This window comes from Equus asinus, chromosome 13 (assembly GCF_041296235.1).
Source record: "Equus asinus isolate D_3611 breed Donkey chromosome 13, EquAss-T2T_v2, whole genome shotgun sequence".
NCBI classification, from domain to species: domain Eukaryota; kingdom Metazoa; phylum Chordata; class Mammalia; order Perissodactyla; family Equidae; genus Equus; species Equus asinus.
Window position 1 is genome coordinate 26,696,367 of NC_091802.1, and position 16,632 is coordinate 26,712,998.

Sequence of the window (16,632 nt, forward strand, 5' to 3'; positions counted from 1 at the left end):
GTTGTGGGTCCTTCTAGTTGTGGCATGTGGGATGCTGCCTCAACATGGCCTGATGAGCGGTGCCATGTTTGCGCCCAGGATCCAAACAGGTGAAACCCTGGGCGGCCGAATCGGAGCACACGAACTTAACCACTCAGCTATGGGGCCAGCCCCGGGGCTATGTTTTTCATCTGGGTTGATAAGTGGTACAACAGTCATTGCACACAGCAGGCAGCAAAACAATCCATCAACAGAATTAATTTAGCGGGCACAGGAATTCAGCATCAAAAATAACCAGAACATACACAAACCTCCTGAGAAACTGTAGGCATGCTGATAAGGGTTTTAGATTTTTACACATGGGTTTGATGCCTTCTTATATATATGCTAAAAGCAGGATGAGTCTAGCATAGGGGTTGCACAATATCACTTCATAATTATTCTAGAATTTTCTAGTTCCATTTCTAATTGTAATTTTTCTTTAAACCTGGAATGAATATATATATATATATATATGTATGTATGTATATGTATACGTATTGATAGCAATGGGGCAAAAATCAAGATGGGGATAATTTTAAAATACAAAAGCTAAATGACAATTATCTGAGAACATGAAATTAATTATGATATTCTTCCATAAATAAAGCAATCAAGCAAAGGAGTTAAACATAAATAGATCACTTCTCAATTATGTCTTAATCAGCACCAAAGCACTAATTTAACAGTATAAAGCCAAGCGGGAAGCTGCTATCTTTTTCATCAGGCAGAGGAAGGAGCAAAACAATGCAGTAAGGTATAAATAAAATCTAGCTTCCCATTGAAATGAACACCTTCAAGTTATGCAAATTCACCCAGAGCTACACATCCAAGAAAAACCATCTATTAAAGGTTAACTTAACAGAGCATGTCCATCAAAATAACTTAGGCAGAGACACATTTGGTCAAATTAGAACAAAAACAGGCCCTAAATCATACATGTATATGTATAAAATCCATCTCATAGAATACTCCTTTTGCCTGATTTTAAATATTCCCTTACGAATGTGTACTGCTTTAAGTAAATCTAATATGTGAAAATGACATCTATTAAGACAAATGTGAGATTATATGATTTATCCTATTTTATAGTTAATTACGGGACACAATGAAATGCACCTCAAAACACTCACCTCATCATAGTGGCTTTTCGCAAACAGGAGTGCACACAGTTCTCCATAGAGTGCAGCTTTGTTTGCTTGCTGGCCATGTTTTGAGAGTTTATCCATGTAGGTCTGAGCTAACTTAAATGTTTCTTCACCCAAATGATATTTGCAGTTTCCATTTCGCACATGAAGCAACCTGCAAGAGCACAAATAACATTTCTCTATTTTTGGTATTTCCAGCATGGTAGACCTGATAACTTCTTACAGATCACTATGTAGCACCCAAATGAGTTAAGGTAAGGTATGTAGATGGAGGAAATGAGGCTGCATTGGAAAAGAACTGCCTGGTCCAAACTAGGATTGACCAATGCACATAACGAAGTAGACGATCTCCCTAAAAAGCTACCCACGATTAATCTTACACAACTCTGATGCCTTATCTTCTCTAAATATTCTGTATACTTTGTCCACTCAGCATGTGCTACATCTAACACTTAACCGTTTTTGTTCTAAATCCAAATGTAATGCAGTCTCATTATAAAAAATTTGGAAAACAATGAAGTAAAATAAAAATCAATGTGAAATACCATTACCTACCATTACTTTCCGTTCTTTTTTCTAGTATATTTGTGCAACACTTGATCAGTTACCACTCATTTCATGTTGCTTCATAAATGCTCATTTTTGCTTATCTTTCCCGTAAGATAAGTTCACTGAAAATAGTGGTCTGCTGTTTCTTTTATAACTTTTATCCTCTACGGTGGAAAAATACAGAGTTCTTTACACAAAGTTAACTGTAAAACCATGCTGACTATCTAATGATATGCAAAAGTAGTAAAATGCTTCAGGTCAGCCTGATGTCTAGATAGCAACAGACCATACATCTGTAGAGACCATACAAGACAGGAGAATAGTGTGAGGACTGGACATATATTTATGTATTTATTATAATAAATTAGAACATTATGTCCATGTATCACGCCAATACAATTTTCTGAAAATGCTCAGCCCTGAGAGGGAACAAGGTATAAAAATCATTTAAAAGAAAACCAAGGGGCCAGCCCGGTGGTGCAGCGGTTAAGTGCACACGTTCCACCTCGGCGGCCTGGAGTTCACCAGTTCGGATTCTGGGTGCAGACATGGCACCGCTTGGCAAGCCATGCTGTGGCAGGCGTCCCACATATAAAGTAGAGGAAGATGGGCACGGATGTTAGCTCAGGGCCAGTCTTCCTCAGAAAAAAGAGGAGGATTGGTGGCAGATGTTAGCTCAGGGCTAATCTTCCCCCCCAAAAAAATAAAGAAAACCAAGTATGGAGAGGTTAAGAAGTATTCTTCAGGAGTATAAAAAAAAAAATCAGATACTTAAAGTTTATTTTTGGTATCTACACCAAAAGTACTAACATATCAGTGACCTAGGATTAGACACACTGTAACAATCTTCTAATCTCTGTGATTCTTTGTAGTCAGGGAAAACAGAATACATTCAAATGAACCAAGACTATTCAATAAGGTGGCAAATATTATACAATGCCAGTGTGTATCCTCCGAACACTCTCTATACAGTTTTAGAAAAGACTAAAACCCTCAAGCAAAACAATAAACTAAGGTTAATAAAAATTTCTGAATGGAGTATCTTTCACAATAACAAATTCCAACTTAAAGCAGAAATAAATGCAATAATTTATCAGGCTACTCTAGAATGGTAAGTTGATTGGATTTACATTTTTAGGTAGAAAAACAAATGTTTTGGTACACAGACAACTTTTCATGCTACAGTTAAGTGTACTGAACCAGAATAAAGAGAATGTCACTTGACTGTCAAATTGCTGATCTAATGACCAAGTAGTTTGCAATGACCTCTGTCACAATGGAAACCATACATAGGAAAACAAAACTGAAATCTAGTAAGACTATAGTAAAAACAAACACAGTAGGTTAGATGATAAAGTTTTGGGACTCTCATCGTCAAGTACTGACTGAGCACCTATTACAGGCAGCACTTTTCCAGGGGCAAGGGATGTAGTGGTAAGAGAGAGAGAGAAAAACCCATGGCTGTAAGAAGCTTCATTCCAGCGGCAGGAAGTGTGTTAGGGTAGGCAAACACAGCAGTGAGGCAGACATTGAATAAATGCTATGAAGATGACAAAAATAGAGTAATATGATCAAGAGCTTCTTAAAGGAGGAGCTCAGGTAGACAGGGAAGAAATCTCTTAAGGGGGTAACATCTGAGTTGAGTTGACACCGAAATGATGAAGAGGCAATCATGTGAAGATCTGGGGGGAAGCAAGTTCCAAACAGAAGAAAGAACAAATGCAAAGGCCCTGAGAAAGGGAAAAAAATTCTGGCATGATCAAAGAACAGGAAGAAGGCCATGTGTCTGGAATATTATGAATAAAGGATTTTGTAAAGAGAGATGAGAAAGCAGAGATAAGCAAGATTTTATAGGGCCTTGCTGGCCACAGTAACGAGTTCTGAATGCAAAAGTGAGTGAGATTATTTGACTTATGCTTAACAATGCTTCTAACAGAACTTCCTGAAATGTTCTATACCTCATCTGCCCAATTTGGCAGCCATTAGCCACAAACGGTTATTGAGCATCTGAAACGTGTCTAGTGTGTCCGAGGACTTATTTTTAATTTTTAACTTTAATTAATTTAAATTTAAATAGTCACATATGGTTAATGGCTACCATATTGAACAGTGCAACTCTAGAAATTGTTCTGGCTGCAGTGTGGAGAATGGATTATAGTAAAGCCAAGAGTAGAAGCAAGGAGGCAACGAGGACAGGAGCTACTACAACAGTCCAGAAAAAAAAATCCTTGAGAAAAAAAGGATTGGTATTAGAAATACAGATTTGATAGTTATCCAAATGGGTAAATGAAAAAAAACGTTAAACCCAGGAATAGGTTGTAAATTTAGAAAATGAAAAGAACAGTGTTGATCTCTCATTTCTACAATACTAAGAATTACTTTACAAACAAACTTCACTGTAGGTATTCCCCCTAAAAATAAGTTTCTAGAAATTATTTAATAACTGGCATATGAAGGAGGTAGCAAACTAAATTTTTATGCCAAAAAAGCACACGTTGCTATTTTCTCCAGTCTCTGCTATTGTCTATTGAAAGAAAAGGGCAAATTAAACATATGGAGGCTCTTCAGAGTCTGTGTGTCCATCTGGACCAACAGTGAGCAGGATGTATGATCCAAGGACTTCTGGTCCACGTGAAGACCTAAGTTTGCCTCAACACAGCCTAAGGAAAAGGCAGGTCTTCGAGGCTCTCCAAATGTGGCTCTACCATAGTATTCTATCTTTTTATTTTTTAAAAATAGATCTATTTTTTAGAGCCGTTCTAGTTCACTGTAAAACTGAGCAGAAGATACAGAGATTTCCCATATACCTCGTTCTATAGTATTTTACTTTATTGTTTTTAAAGATTTTTTCCTTTTCCTCCCAAATCCCCCCAGTACATAGTTGTATATTTCAGTTGTGGGTCCTTCTAGTTGCGGCATGTAGGACGCTGCCTCAGAATGGCTTGATGAGCGATGCCATGTCCGCGCCCAGGATCCAAACTGGCGGGACCCTAGGACGCCGAAGCAGAGCACACAAACCCAACCACTCGGCCACAGGGCCGGCCCCTGTAGTATTTTATTTTTATGATAACATAAAATCATATCTACTTAATCAATAGTTATTGTCAGAAACAATTACTATTTCATTGGTTAAACAATTCACTGTTTGAAATGGAAAACATAAATTTAAAAGTTATTAGTTTATGAATATATTTACTATAAGTGTGAGCAAAATGACTAGTTAGAGCCTCACGAAATAGACAGGACAAAAATAAAATACACTGGGGCCGGCCCCGTGGCTGAGTGGTTAACTTCACGCACTCCGCTTCAGCGGCCCAGGGTTTCGCCAGTTCGAGTTCTGGGCACGGACATGGCACTGCTCATCAGGCCATGCTGAGGTGGCATCCAACATGCCACAAGTGGAAGTACCCACAACTAAAAATACACAACTATGTACCGGGGGCTTTGGGGAGAAAAAAAGGAAAAAAAGGTAAAATCTTAAAAAATACATATATATACACTAAAAGTAAACTTAAAGGAAGAGAATCTCTCGCCTGCTTACAAGTTTATTCTTCCAAAAACTATTTAAGAATTTTGGAAATAAATGACAGACTGAAAGAGGAAGATTGAATAATAAAATAACGGATAATGAAATAAAAGGAAAATGGATAACAAAAATAAAGACTATTAGGTGTTTTGGTTTTTTTTTTGGTGAGGAAGACTGCCCCTGAGCTAACAATCGTTGTTTTTTTTTCTATTGTGGTGAAATACATAACACAAGATTTGCCATATTAACCACTTTTTTAAAAAAGATTTTATTTTTCCTTTTTCTCCCCAAAGCACACCCCCCCCCCCCGGTACATAGTTGTGTATTTTCAGTTGTGGGTCCTTCCAGTTGTGCCATGTGGGATGCTGCCTCAACATGGCCCGACGAGTGGTGCCATGTCCACGCCCAGGATCCCAACCGGAGAAACCCCAGGCTGGCGAAGTGAAGCGTGCAAACTCAACCACTCAGCCATGGAGCCGGCCCTGGTATTAACCGTTTTTAAGTATACAATTCAGTGGCATTATAAAGTCATACACCGCATAATGACATTTTGGTCGATGACAAACCGCATAAATGACAGTGGTCCCATAATACTAGTATCGTATAGCCTAGATGTGTAGTAGGCTATACCATTTAGGTTCGTGTAAGTAGGCTATATGATGTTCACACAACGACGAAATCCCCTAACGACACATTTCTCAGAATGTATCCCTCTTGTTAATCGATGCACAAGTGTATTCACCACCCTGTTGTACAACCATCACCACTGTCCATTTCCAAAATTTTTCATCATCCCAAACAGAAACTCTGTAACAAACAATAGCTTCCAATTCTCCCCCTACACTCCAGCTCCTAGTAACTTTCTTTTTTGTCCAAGGAAGATTCGCCCTGAGCTAACATCCATTGCCAATCTTTCTCCCTTTTTTCCTGCTTGAGGAAGATTAAGCCTGAGCTAACATTGTGCAAATCTTCCTCTATCTTGTATACGGGTCACCATCACAGCATGGCTGACAGGTGGTGTTTGCGATCCAAACGCAGGTGGCCAAAATGGAGCGAGCCGAACCTAACCACTACACTATGGGGCCAGCCCCTGGTAACTTTTAATCTACTTTTTGTCTGTATAAATTTGCCAATAGATATTTCATGTAAGTAGAATCACATAGTATTCATTCTTTTACATCTGGCTTATTTTACTTAGGATATGACTCTCTAGGTTCATCTACATTGTAGTACGTATCAAAATATTCCATTGTATACACATGACACATTTTGTTTATCTATTCATCTGCTGATGGATACTTGGGTTGTTTCCACCTTTTGGCTACTGTGAAAAATTCTGCAGTTAACACTGACATACAGATATCCATTTGTGTCCCTGTTTTCAATTTTTTGGGGGGAGATATACATATATACACACACACACATAGAGGAGTGAAACTGCTAGGTCATACGGTAATTTTTTGTCCAGCTTTTTTTTTTTAATTGCTTTTTCTCCCCAAATCCTCCCAGCACATAGTTGTGTATTTTAGTTGTGGGTCTTTTAGTTGTGGCATATGGGATGTCGCCTCAACATGGCCTGACGAGCGGTGCCATGTCCATGCCCAGGATCCAAACGAGCGAAACCGTAGGCTGCCAAAGCGGAGTGTGGAAACTTAACCACTCGGCAACCGGGCCAAACCTGTTCAGCTTCTTAAGGAACCATCAAACTGTACTCCATAGCAGCAGCACCTTTTACATTTCCATTAGCAATGCATGAGAATTCCAATTCCTCTACATTATTGCTAACACTTGTTTTCTGGGCTGTTTTTTTTTTTTTAATTACAGCCATCCTGGTAGGTGTTAAGTGGTATCTCATTGTGTTTGATTTGTAGTTCCCTAATGATAAATGATGTTGAGCATCTTTTCATGAGCTTAATGGCCATTTACATATATTGTTTGAAGAAATGTCAAGTCCTTTATCTCTTTTGTAATTGGGTTGTTGTTGAGTTCTAGCTTTTTTTTTTTTTAATGAGGTCATATTGACTTATTCTGTAAACTTCAGGTGTAGATTATATTTCAGTTTCTGTACAGATTGCATCCTGTTCACCACCAACAGTCTGATTTTTATCCGTCATTATACAAAGGTGCCCCTTTACCCCTTTCACCCTCCCTCCCACCCCCGTCCCCTCTGGTAACCACTAACCCGTTCTTCCTTATCCAAGTGTTTATCTTCCACATATAAGTGAAATCATATGGTGTTTGTCTTTCTCTGATTTATTTTGCTTAGCATAATACCCTCAAGGTCCACCCATGTTGTCACAGATGGCACAATTTTCTCTTTCTTATGTCTCAGTAGTATTCCATTGCGTGTGTGTGTGTACATATATTTATCCATTCATCCGTTGATGGGCACTTGGGTTGCTTCCACATCTTGGCTATTGTGAATAATGCTGCGATGAACATAGGGTGCATAAATCTAGTTCTTGATATATTCTGAATACTAGACTCTTATCTGATGTATGATTTGCAAATATTTTATCCTATTCTGTAAGTTGTCTTTTCACATTGATAATGTCCTTTGAAAAGTTTTTAATTTTGATAAAGTCCAATTCTAGTATGAAATGATAGTTTTACTTCTTTTTTTCCAATATGGATGTTTTTTATTTCTTTTTCTTGTCTAACTGCTTTGGTTAGAACTTTCAGGACGATGTTGACTAGTAGTAGTGAAAGCAGGCATCCCTGTCTTGTTCTTGTTCTTGGGGGAAAGCTTTCAGTCTTTCACCATTGACTATGATGTTGGCTGTGGGTTTTTCATAAATAAGGAAGTTCCCATCTATTCCTAGTGTTTTTTTTTTTAAAGATTTTTTTTTTTCCTTTTTCTCCCCAAAGCCCCCCAGTACATAGTTGTATATTCTTTGTTGTGGGTCCTTCTAGTTGTGGCATGTGGGACGCTGCCTCAGCGTGGTTTAATGAGCAGTGCCATGTCCGCACCCAGGATTCGAACCAACGAAACACTGGGCCGCCTGCAGCGGAGCACGCGAACTTAACCACTCGGCCACGGGGCCAGCCCCCCATCTATTCCTAGTTTATTAAGTGTTTTTAACCATAAAAGGGTGTTGGATTTTGTCAAATGGCTTGTGTGTCAACTGAGATGATGTTTTCTGTTTTTTTAAGATTAACCTTGAGATAACATCTGCCGCCAATCCTCCTCTTTTTTTGCTGAGGAAGCCTGGCCCTGAGCTAACATCCATGTCCATCTTCCTCTACTTCATATGTGGGACACATGCCACAGCATGGCTTGACAAGTGGTGAGCAGGTCCACATCCAGGATCCAAACCAGTGAAGCACGGGCCGCTGAAGCGGAACATGTGAACTTAACTGCTGCACCACCAGGCTAGCCCTGACATGATCATTTTTTTTTCCCTTCGTTCTATTAATATGGTGTATTGCATTCACTGATTTTCTTATGTTGGATCACCTTTGCATTCCTAGGATAAAGCCCTCTTAGTCATGGTGTATAATCCTTCTATATGCTATTGGATTCGATTTGCTAGTATTTTGTTGAGAATTTTTGCATCTATAGTCACAGGGGATATTAATCTGTAATTTTCTCTTCTTGTGATGTCTTTTTTTCTGGTTTTGGTATCAGGGTAATACTGGCCTCATAGAATGAGTTAGGAACTGTTCCCTCCTCTTCAATTTTTTAGCAGACTTTGAAAAGGACTGGTGTTAATCCTTCTTTAAACGTTTGGCAGAATTCACTAGTGATGTCGTCTTAGGCCATACTTTTCTTTGTTGGAAGGTTTTTGATTACTCATTCAATCTCTTTAACTTGTTATAGGTTTGTTGAGATTTTCTATTTCTTCCTGGGCCAGTTTAGGTAATTTACGTGTTTCTAATTTGTCCATTTCATCTACATTAACTAGTTTGCTGGCATACAACTGTTCACAGGATTCTCTTATGATTATATCTATGGAAGGTTGGTAGAAATATTCCAGCTAATGTTTCTGATTTTATTTATTTAATTCTCTCGTTTTTTTGTCAGTCTGGCGTGGTTTTAATTTTAAGTGGAGGAACAAAGCATTGTAAGATGTAACAGACAATGTTGGTCCCTAAACAGCCATTTTCTGTACCCCATGCTTGTTGGCAGAACCCTCATTTTGTTTAGGCATTAACCCTTCTCATAGGACTCAGGAGTAAATCATGATTAGTTTAAGACAATCATAGTGTAGAGAACCCATTCCGCTTGCCAGTGATTGATTCAGAGGTCACCAAATGACCTAGCTTTGGCTAGTGAGACTCCAGGGTAAGTAGGCTGGGTGGTTTCTGGGAAAGGTTCCCTGTCATTAAAGATTAAAAAATGGTGCTTGGGAAGGGAGTCTTTCTTCTACTAGACAATGTGGAATCTCCACGTGATACCTCAAACCATGGCAGCACTTTTATAACCACTGGAGAGCAAGCCAGAGACAAAACTGGCACACAGAGGATAGAGGAAGAGACAGAAAAAACCTGGTTCCTTAGGGCCGGCCCCGTGGCTGAGTGGTTAAGTTCACAAGCTCTGCTTCAGCGGCTCAGGGTTTTCCCGGTTCGAGTCCTGGGAGTGGACATGGCACTGTTCATCAAGCCATGCTGAGGCGGCATCCCACATGCCACAACTAGAAGGACTCACAACTAAAAATACACAACTATGTACCAGGGGCCTTTGGGAGAAAAAGGAAAAATAAAATTTAAAAAACAAACCAGGGCCGGCCCAGTGGCACAGCGGTTAAGTAGGCACATTCCACTTTAGCGGCCTGGAATTCACTGGTTCGGATCCCGGGTGCAGACACAGCATCGCTTGGCAAGCCATGCTGTGGTAGGCAGTCTACATATAAAGTAGAAGAGATGGGCATGGAGGATGTTAGCTCAGGGCCAGTCTTCCTCAGCAAAAAGAGGAGGATTGGCAGCAGATGTTAGCTCAGGGCTAATCTTCCTCAAAAGAAAAAACAAAAAACAAAAACCTAATTCCTTGTTAACTTCCACGAATTCTGAATTAACCTACCATGGGGGCACTCAATATTGTATTATCTTTTTATTAGATTCTTTATATTTTAGGGTACACTGCTTATGTAGATAGCTGCTATCTTATTTGCTATACATGGGTTCACGACCTTTTTGTGGATTGTACATTTTATTATCAATATCCCTTTTGCATCAACGAATGGTTTTTATCCTGAATTCTGCTTTCTTGTTAATATTAATGTTTGGGGGTGTTTTCTTTTAACAATATACGTTGGATTTCATTTTTTCACCCTTTGGTGGGGAAGATTGTCCCTGAGCTAAGATCTATGTCAATCTTCCTCTATTTTGTATGCGGGACACTGCCACAGCACGGCTTAATGAGAGGTGTGCAGGTCCATGCCCAGGATCCAAACCCATGAACCCCAGGCTGTCAAAGTGGAGCATATGAACCTAACCACTACACCACATTTTTTAATCCTCTCGGCAGCTGCTATCTTCAGATAGAGGAATTGAGCCTATTTACATGTATTGTGATGATAGCTGTACTTAGTTTTAATCTTTTCATATTATTTTTCATTTATCATTAGTTACCTATTTTTCATTTATCACACTTAGTTATTTCCTCTATTTTCTTTACTTATATCTAGCTTGGATGGGTTTCCAATCATTCTTACACCTACTCCCACTACCCTGTTTTGGAATGTCTATCATATTTTGCCATTACACATCATTATATATCCATTCCTAGCACTGATAATGTTTGAACATTAAGTAATGATAGTCATTCCTACTTCATTTACAAAGATGAGAACTTTATAAACACTTTGTTGTACTAGTACATTTTCCCAAATGTACATTTTTTAAAGATTGATCCTGAGCTAAGACCTGTTGCCAATCTTTCTTTTTTCCTCTTCTTCTTCTCCCTAAAGCTCCCCTGTACATAGTTGTATATTCTAGTTGTAGGTCCTTCTATTTCTGCTACGTGGGACGCCACCTCAGCATGGCTTGATGAGAGGTGCTAGGTCTGCACCCGGGATCCAATCTGGCGAAACCCTGTGCTGCCAAAGAGGAGCGCGGGAACTTGGTCACAGGGCCAGGTCCCTAATATGTGTATTTTTAAAATAGGCTATCATATATGCGCCCAATGTAAACTAACCCAAATATAATAACAAAAGCTTCCATTTTCCATCCAAAAAGTTTTTTGGCCAACTTGAATATATCAAGTTTAGGGATATATATGATAACATTTTTAACTTATAATATTTAAATCTTTATGTCACTCATAAATATTTAAATTCTAAATTAAATTTTCAAAAATTGCTTTTCCTTCTTGAAATTTATGAAACAATTTTATTCCAACTATTCACATGCATCTTTAAATATTTATCTTCATCATCATAACTACTTTTTGAGTCATTTGCTTTTCAGAGTAAAACATTTTCACTTGTTTTAAAATCAGCACTTTTGAGTGCAGTATGATGTCACCAGAAACCTATCCAAAGGTACCGGCAACCATTTGTAAAACAATAGGACTGCTGGGCTTTTTGATTCCACCTACAGCAAGTAGACATTCAAAATCTCCACAACCAAACCACTTACTATATCACATTTCAAAGTAATATTCAAAAAGCCAGTTAATAAAGACATCTAACACAACTATAAGGTTACTTAATGACCTCCAGAATAAATGTAAATGTGTTAAATTCCATCACTTCCTTAAAAAGAAAACTCTGCCAGTGGTCACCAAGAGCTTACTGACACTGGCACTGGCTGAGTTTTCAGGCTAACATTTCTTTCTCAAATAGTAATTTGTTGTTCAAAGTAATAGACTTGAAAGAACATCAAACAGCACGAGGGACTTTGTAACATAACTCTCTTTACTGAAGGATAATTTTCAGGGAAAAAGAAAAAAAATCTTACTTACATTTAATAGTATGTGGTAACTGAGAATTTCTGTTTTATGTTATTCCTAAAATTTGTTTCATTTCCAGTTTGGAAAAAATCCTTACTTAAGAAATATTACAAATTCCCTGTTTGGCCTTCAATCTCTGACTATTCCATTTACATATAATTAAATATTACAATATTCACTGCTTACCACTTTTTGTATACTATCCTTGGGATTTGTTATTATTAAACTTTTATTTAAGGGCCAGCCCCGTGGCTGAGTGGTTGAGTTCGAGTACTCTGCTTCAGGAGCCCAGGGTTTTGCCAGTTCGGATCCTGGGCGTGGACATGGCACTGCTTATCAAGCCACGCTGAGGCGGCATCCCACATGCCACAACTAGAAGGACCCCCAACTAAAAATATGCAGCTATGTATCAGGGGCTCTGGGGAGAAAAAGGAAAAATAAAATCTTAAAAAAAAAAAAAGAAGATGCTCTTTACTGCTTCCATGCCAACCCCAGATTAGAAACTGGTTTTGTGAAATTAAATTAAAAACATACTCTTACTCTTACATCAGGCTCAAGGTACCTGAGATTGGCCAAAGGATCTCATTAGTATTTTTCCTCCAAGTCAATGAAAAAAATGGTTAATTAATCTCCCAATTTTTCTGCCCTAAAAAAAGCTAAGTAACAAAAATTTAGCCTTTTTTCCAAATAATACTAAGGAGATGACAAAACTATATATTATATGTTATATTAAATACACCTGTAATGACCAAGAATTTGGCAAGTATACTTGTGTAGAAACAAATTTTATTTTGAAATTTCAAATTGATGAGAACAAAATGTCTAGGTATACAGGCAGTCTACTAGTATTATAAATAGTTTTGTTTCTTGGTCCAAGTATTTTTCTAATTTCATATGCGCCTGTTCTGAAGACAGCCAGGACAGTCACTGTATTGACAGTTACCTATGCAGTATTCCCCTCCCCTCCCTTCCTTGATATAGACCCATTAGTTTATTCAGGGCAGCAATATGCACAATTAAAAATGCTTTGCTTCCAAGAACACCTTACATGAATTGGAGAATGTACAGAATGTATCCCAGTTTCCCAGTTTCAAAAAGATAGGGCTGGGCTTCTGGGAAACTATCTTTTTGACTGAAAAAAGAGAAAAAGAAAAAGCATACTCAGTTGGCATGAGGCTTTTGACCTTCTTCTCCCTATAACACTTGCAAACATAATGATGTGAGCTACATGCTAAAGATGACAAAATAGGAAGGAGAGAGGGAGCCTTGGTCCTGCGAGAAAACTAAATCTTTTGGCTACACTAAAGCAAGATTTATATAGGAGCTTGAAATTAGACAGACAGAAGAAATGTTAGCTATCTGGGTAAAATAAATCCTCTGATTTTGTGCATAAAAAGCAAGCAAATACAAGAAGAAAATGTTTTACCTTTTGGTCAAGAGTGCTACAAAGAGGAATCTACAATGAAGTCACACAAAATGGTTTTTCTGTTCCAAATTAACTAGTTCATATATGCAGAAACATTTAACTAGCCCTCCAATCCCATATGAGATAGTCTAGTCTCCTACTCCTACAAAGATAGAACAGGCAGAAGAGGGGAGGAAAGATGACACAGACATTATTTTTATCAGTACTACAAATTATAGGTCCAAATACCAATCCTTTATAGTTTCTGCACTCAAATATTCTTATAATTTACTGTATCCTTCTAAAATATCTGTGGGAAATTATCACAAGCTTCTAAAATATTATTTATAATTAAGTTTGCACATTACAAAATTAACTTCAGGATTTGAACGTGTGTGTGTTTGTCTAACACAGGTAAGCCCTGTATAAAACAGAGTAATGACAACTTCAAAAGACTGAACTCTTTGAGAGAGCTTTACTCAATTTTAGCTTAAACCAATAATGGTTTCATACAGAAGAATCTATATACTAGCTCTGAAAGGGTTCAGATTTAATTAACTCATCTCTAAGATACCAAAGAAATATGATCCTTTATTCAATAAAAATAAAAGACTATAAATTCAGTAAATTGACCAGACTTTAGTTAACTCAGGACAAAGAATTTATTTTTTTAACTTTATTTTGATTTCCCTTTAGTTTTATAAAGAAAATCCTCTTTAAGAAATGTCAAATCAGGGGCTGGCCCCGTGGCCGAGTGGTTAAGTTCGCGCGCTCCGCTGCAGGCGGCCCAGTGTTTCGTCGGTTCGAATCCTGGGCGCGGACATGGCACTGCTCGTCAGACCACGCTGAGGCAGCGTCCCACATGCCACAACTAGAGGAACCCACAACGAAGAATACACAACTATGTACCGGGGGGCTTTGGGGAGAAAAAGGAGAAAATAAAATCTTTAAAAAAAAAAAAAAAAAAAGAAATGTCAAATCAAATTGCAGGAGAGAACCAACCTATATGAAAATAGCTAAAATGAAATGTGACATGCAGAAAAAATAAGGACAGTAAAGGCAAAGAGTTACTTCTAGATTTGTTTGCCTTTCCTTTAAAGTACACCTGCTTAAAAAATGTATTTTTAAAGAAAACAGTAATTTATACATAAAATACTAATCTTGCTATGCACAATTCTAGAAATGTAAATGGAGTAAGGGTAAAAAAAAAAAACACCCCCCAAAAAAGTGTATTCCTTTTCCTACCATCCAGTGCCGACGGTAGTTCCTGGTACATACTAGGCATTCAATAAATATGTGCTAAACAAATGAACAGATAAGCTCTATGAAAAAGCTTTTACAGTCTGATTCATAACAGTCAAATCTAAGCTAAGATGTCTATAGCAAGTTAACCATATTCTAAGGATGACAGACAGGAGGCCAGAGGAGTGAAAGTGTGACACATAAATATCACCTCAAAGGATTATTCAAATGTTGGAGTACGTTTACAAAGGTGAAAGCATAAAAGCCACTAAAAACCCTTATTTGTAGGATCTATTCCAACTTACCTCACACAACATTCTACTGCACGAAACCAATGAAGCATCTCATCATGTAGAGTACACAACTGAAGGCAGGACAGAAAAACTTTCTCAGCATCACTGTACCAGCCTGCATCTGAAAGAAAGCCACCTAAAGGACAAGAAAAACCAGTAACTTTAGATAACTGAATAAATCACTTAAAAGCTAAAATGACATGCTTATAATGAGTATTATCTAAAACGAAAAAATGCATAATATTAAAATCCTGTGTTTGGCACAAAACAGTCCGTTTGCAAAAAACAAAAACAAACCAACCAAAAAAACCCTTTCACACGAGGGGAATTAGATCAAAGTTGAGACCTTAAATAAGGAGTCAGGAGCTTTAACCCTCCAAGAATACGCTGTGGCCTAAGAGTTGACATTTTCCAGTAAATTAGCCACTATAGTCTAATGATTTTAATATTTCCATTTTGCAGGGTAAACGTAACTTTTCCATCTCCTCAAGCTTCTAAATTTTAATAATTCCAACCTCACCCCCAGGTTCCCCAAGGCCTAGGTGTAGCAGTTGATGCCTGCAGTTTCAGGGTCCATAATACCCTAATGTTCCTTTTTTGTCTTTTCAGTTCTATAATAGCTGTTCAAAAATTCTTTATATTGAATTCCATCTCTATAACAGAGATGGATCTTGAAAACATTATGCTAAACGTTAAGAAGTCAGTCACAAAAATCATATATCTCCTGAGTCCATTTCTATGAAATGTCCAGGATAGATAAATCTGTAGAGACAGAAAGCTGCCTGATGGCTGCCTAGCGCTGGAGGAGTTGGAAGGAAATGCAGAGTGACTGCTAATATGTTTCCGTTTCTTCCGAGGGTGATGACAATATTCTAAAACTTACTGTGGTGATGTTTTCACAACTCTGAGCATACTAAAAACCTTTTAACTGTATACTTTAAATGGGTGAATGATACGGTATTTGAATTATATCTCAATAAAGCTATTATTTGAAAAGTTATCTTCATCACTGTATACTTATGGTATGAACTTTTTTCACTGTTTTGCTAATTTTAGGATCAAGACTGATAATATAACCATGAGTTTGTCAGGACTTGGTTCTATCTCCAAAATATTTCTTCAATCTGGCTCATTATAATGGCCACATTGGTCTAAGTGTTTGTGGAGATGACAGAGGACCTCCATAAACACTAGCCTTCCTGCCTTTCACCTTCCTTGATAGCAAATTTCTCCCACAGATTTCTACATGAACATCTAGGACTAAAGGGATGTCAACTTTAACATTCATCAAGATTACAAACACTACTGTTAGATATTCTTCGGTCACAAGTCTTTGCTGCAATTTATATTCCATGGAACTATCAAAAGGTAAATGCTGAGGGTTCTTTTCAGGAAAGAATGTTGTGAAAACTGTCTATGACCACAACAAAGAATTATTCTAAGACTGAAGGAAATAATCATGAAAATTTTTTGACAAAGTGTATGAGCACACGCGTAAGAGGAGAGAAAACAAGCACATGCACACATTAATGCAAGAAGTTAAAAATGAAAGGTAGCCT

At 37.8% G+C, this 16,632-nt stretch overlaps 1 protein-coding gene across 1 annotated transcript in view; it reads right to left on the minus strand.

The window, feature by feature from the left end:
- Window positions 1-16,632, minus strand: part of APPBP2 (amyloid beta precursor protein binding protein 2) — a 56,045-nt gene that overhangs the window by 15,853 nt on the left and 23,560 nt on the right. The window contains exons 4-5 of the mRNA XM_014856943.3: window positions 15,086-15,209; window positions 1,152-1,320 (exon numbers count right to left, since the gene is read on the minus strand). Of these exons, the coding sequence (XP_014712429.1) occupies window positions 1,152-1,320; window positions 15,086-15,209 (293 nt within the window). The remainder of the gene's footprint in view (window positions 1-1,151; window positions 1,321-15,085; window positions 15,210-16,632) is intronic.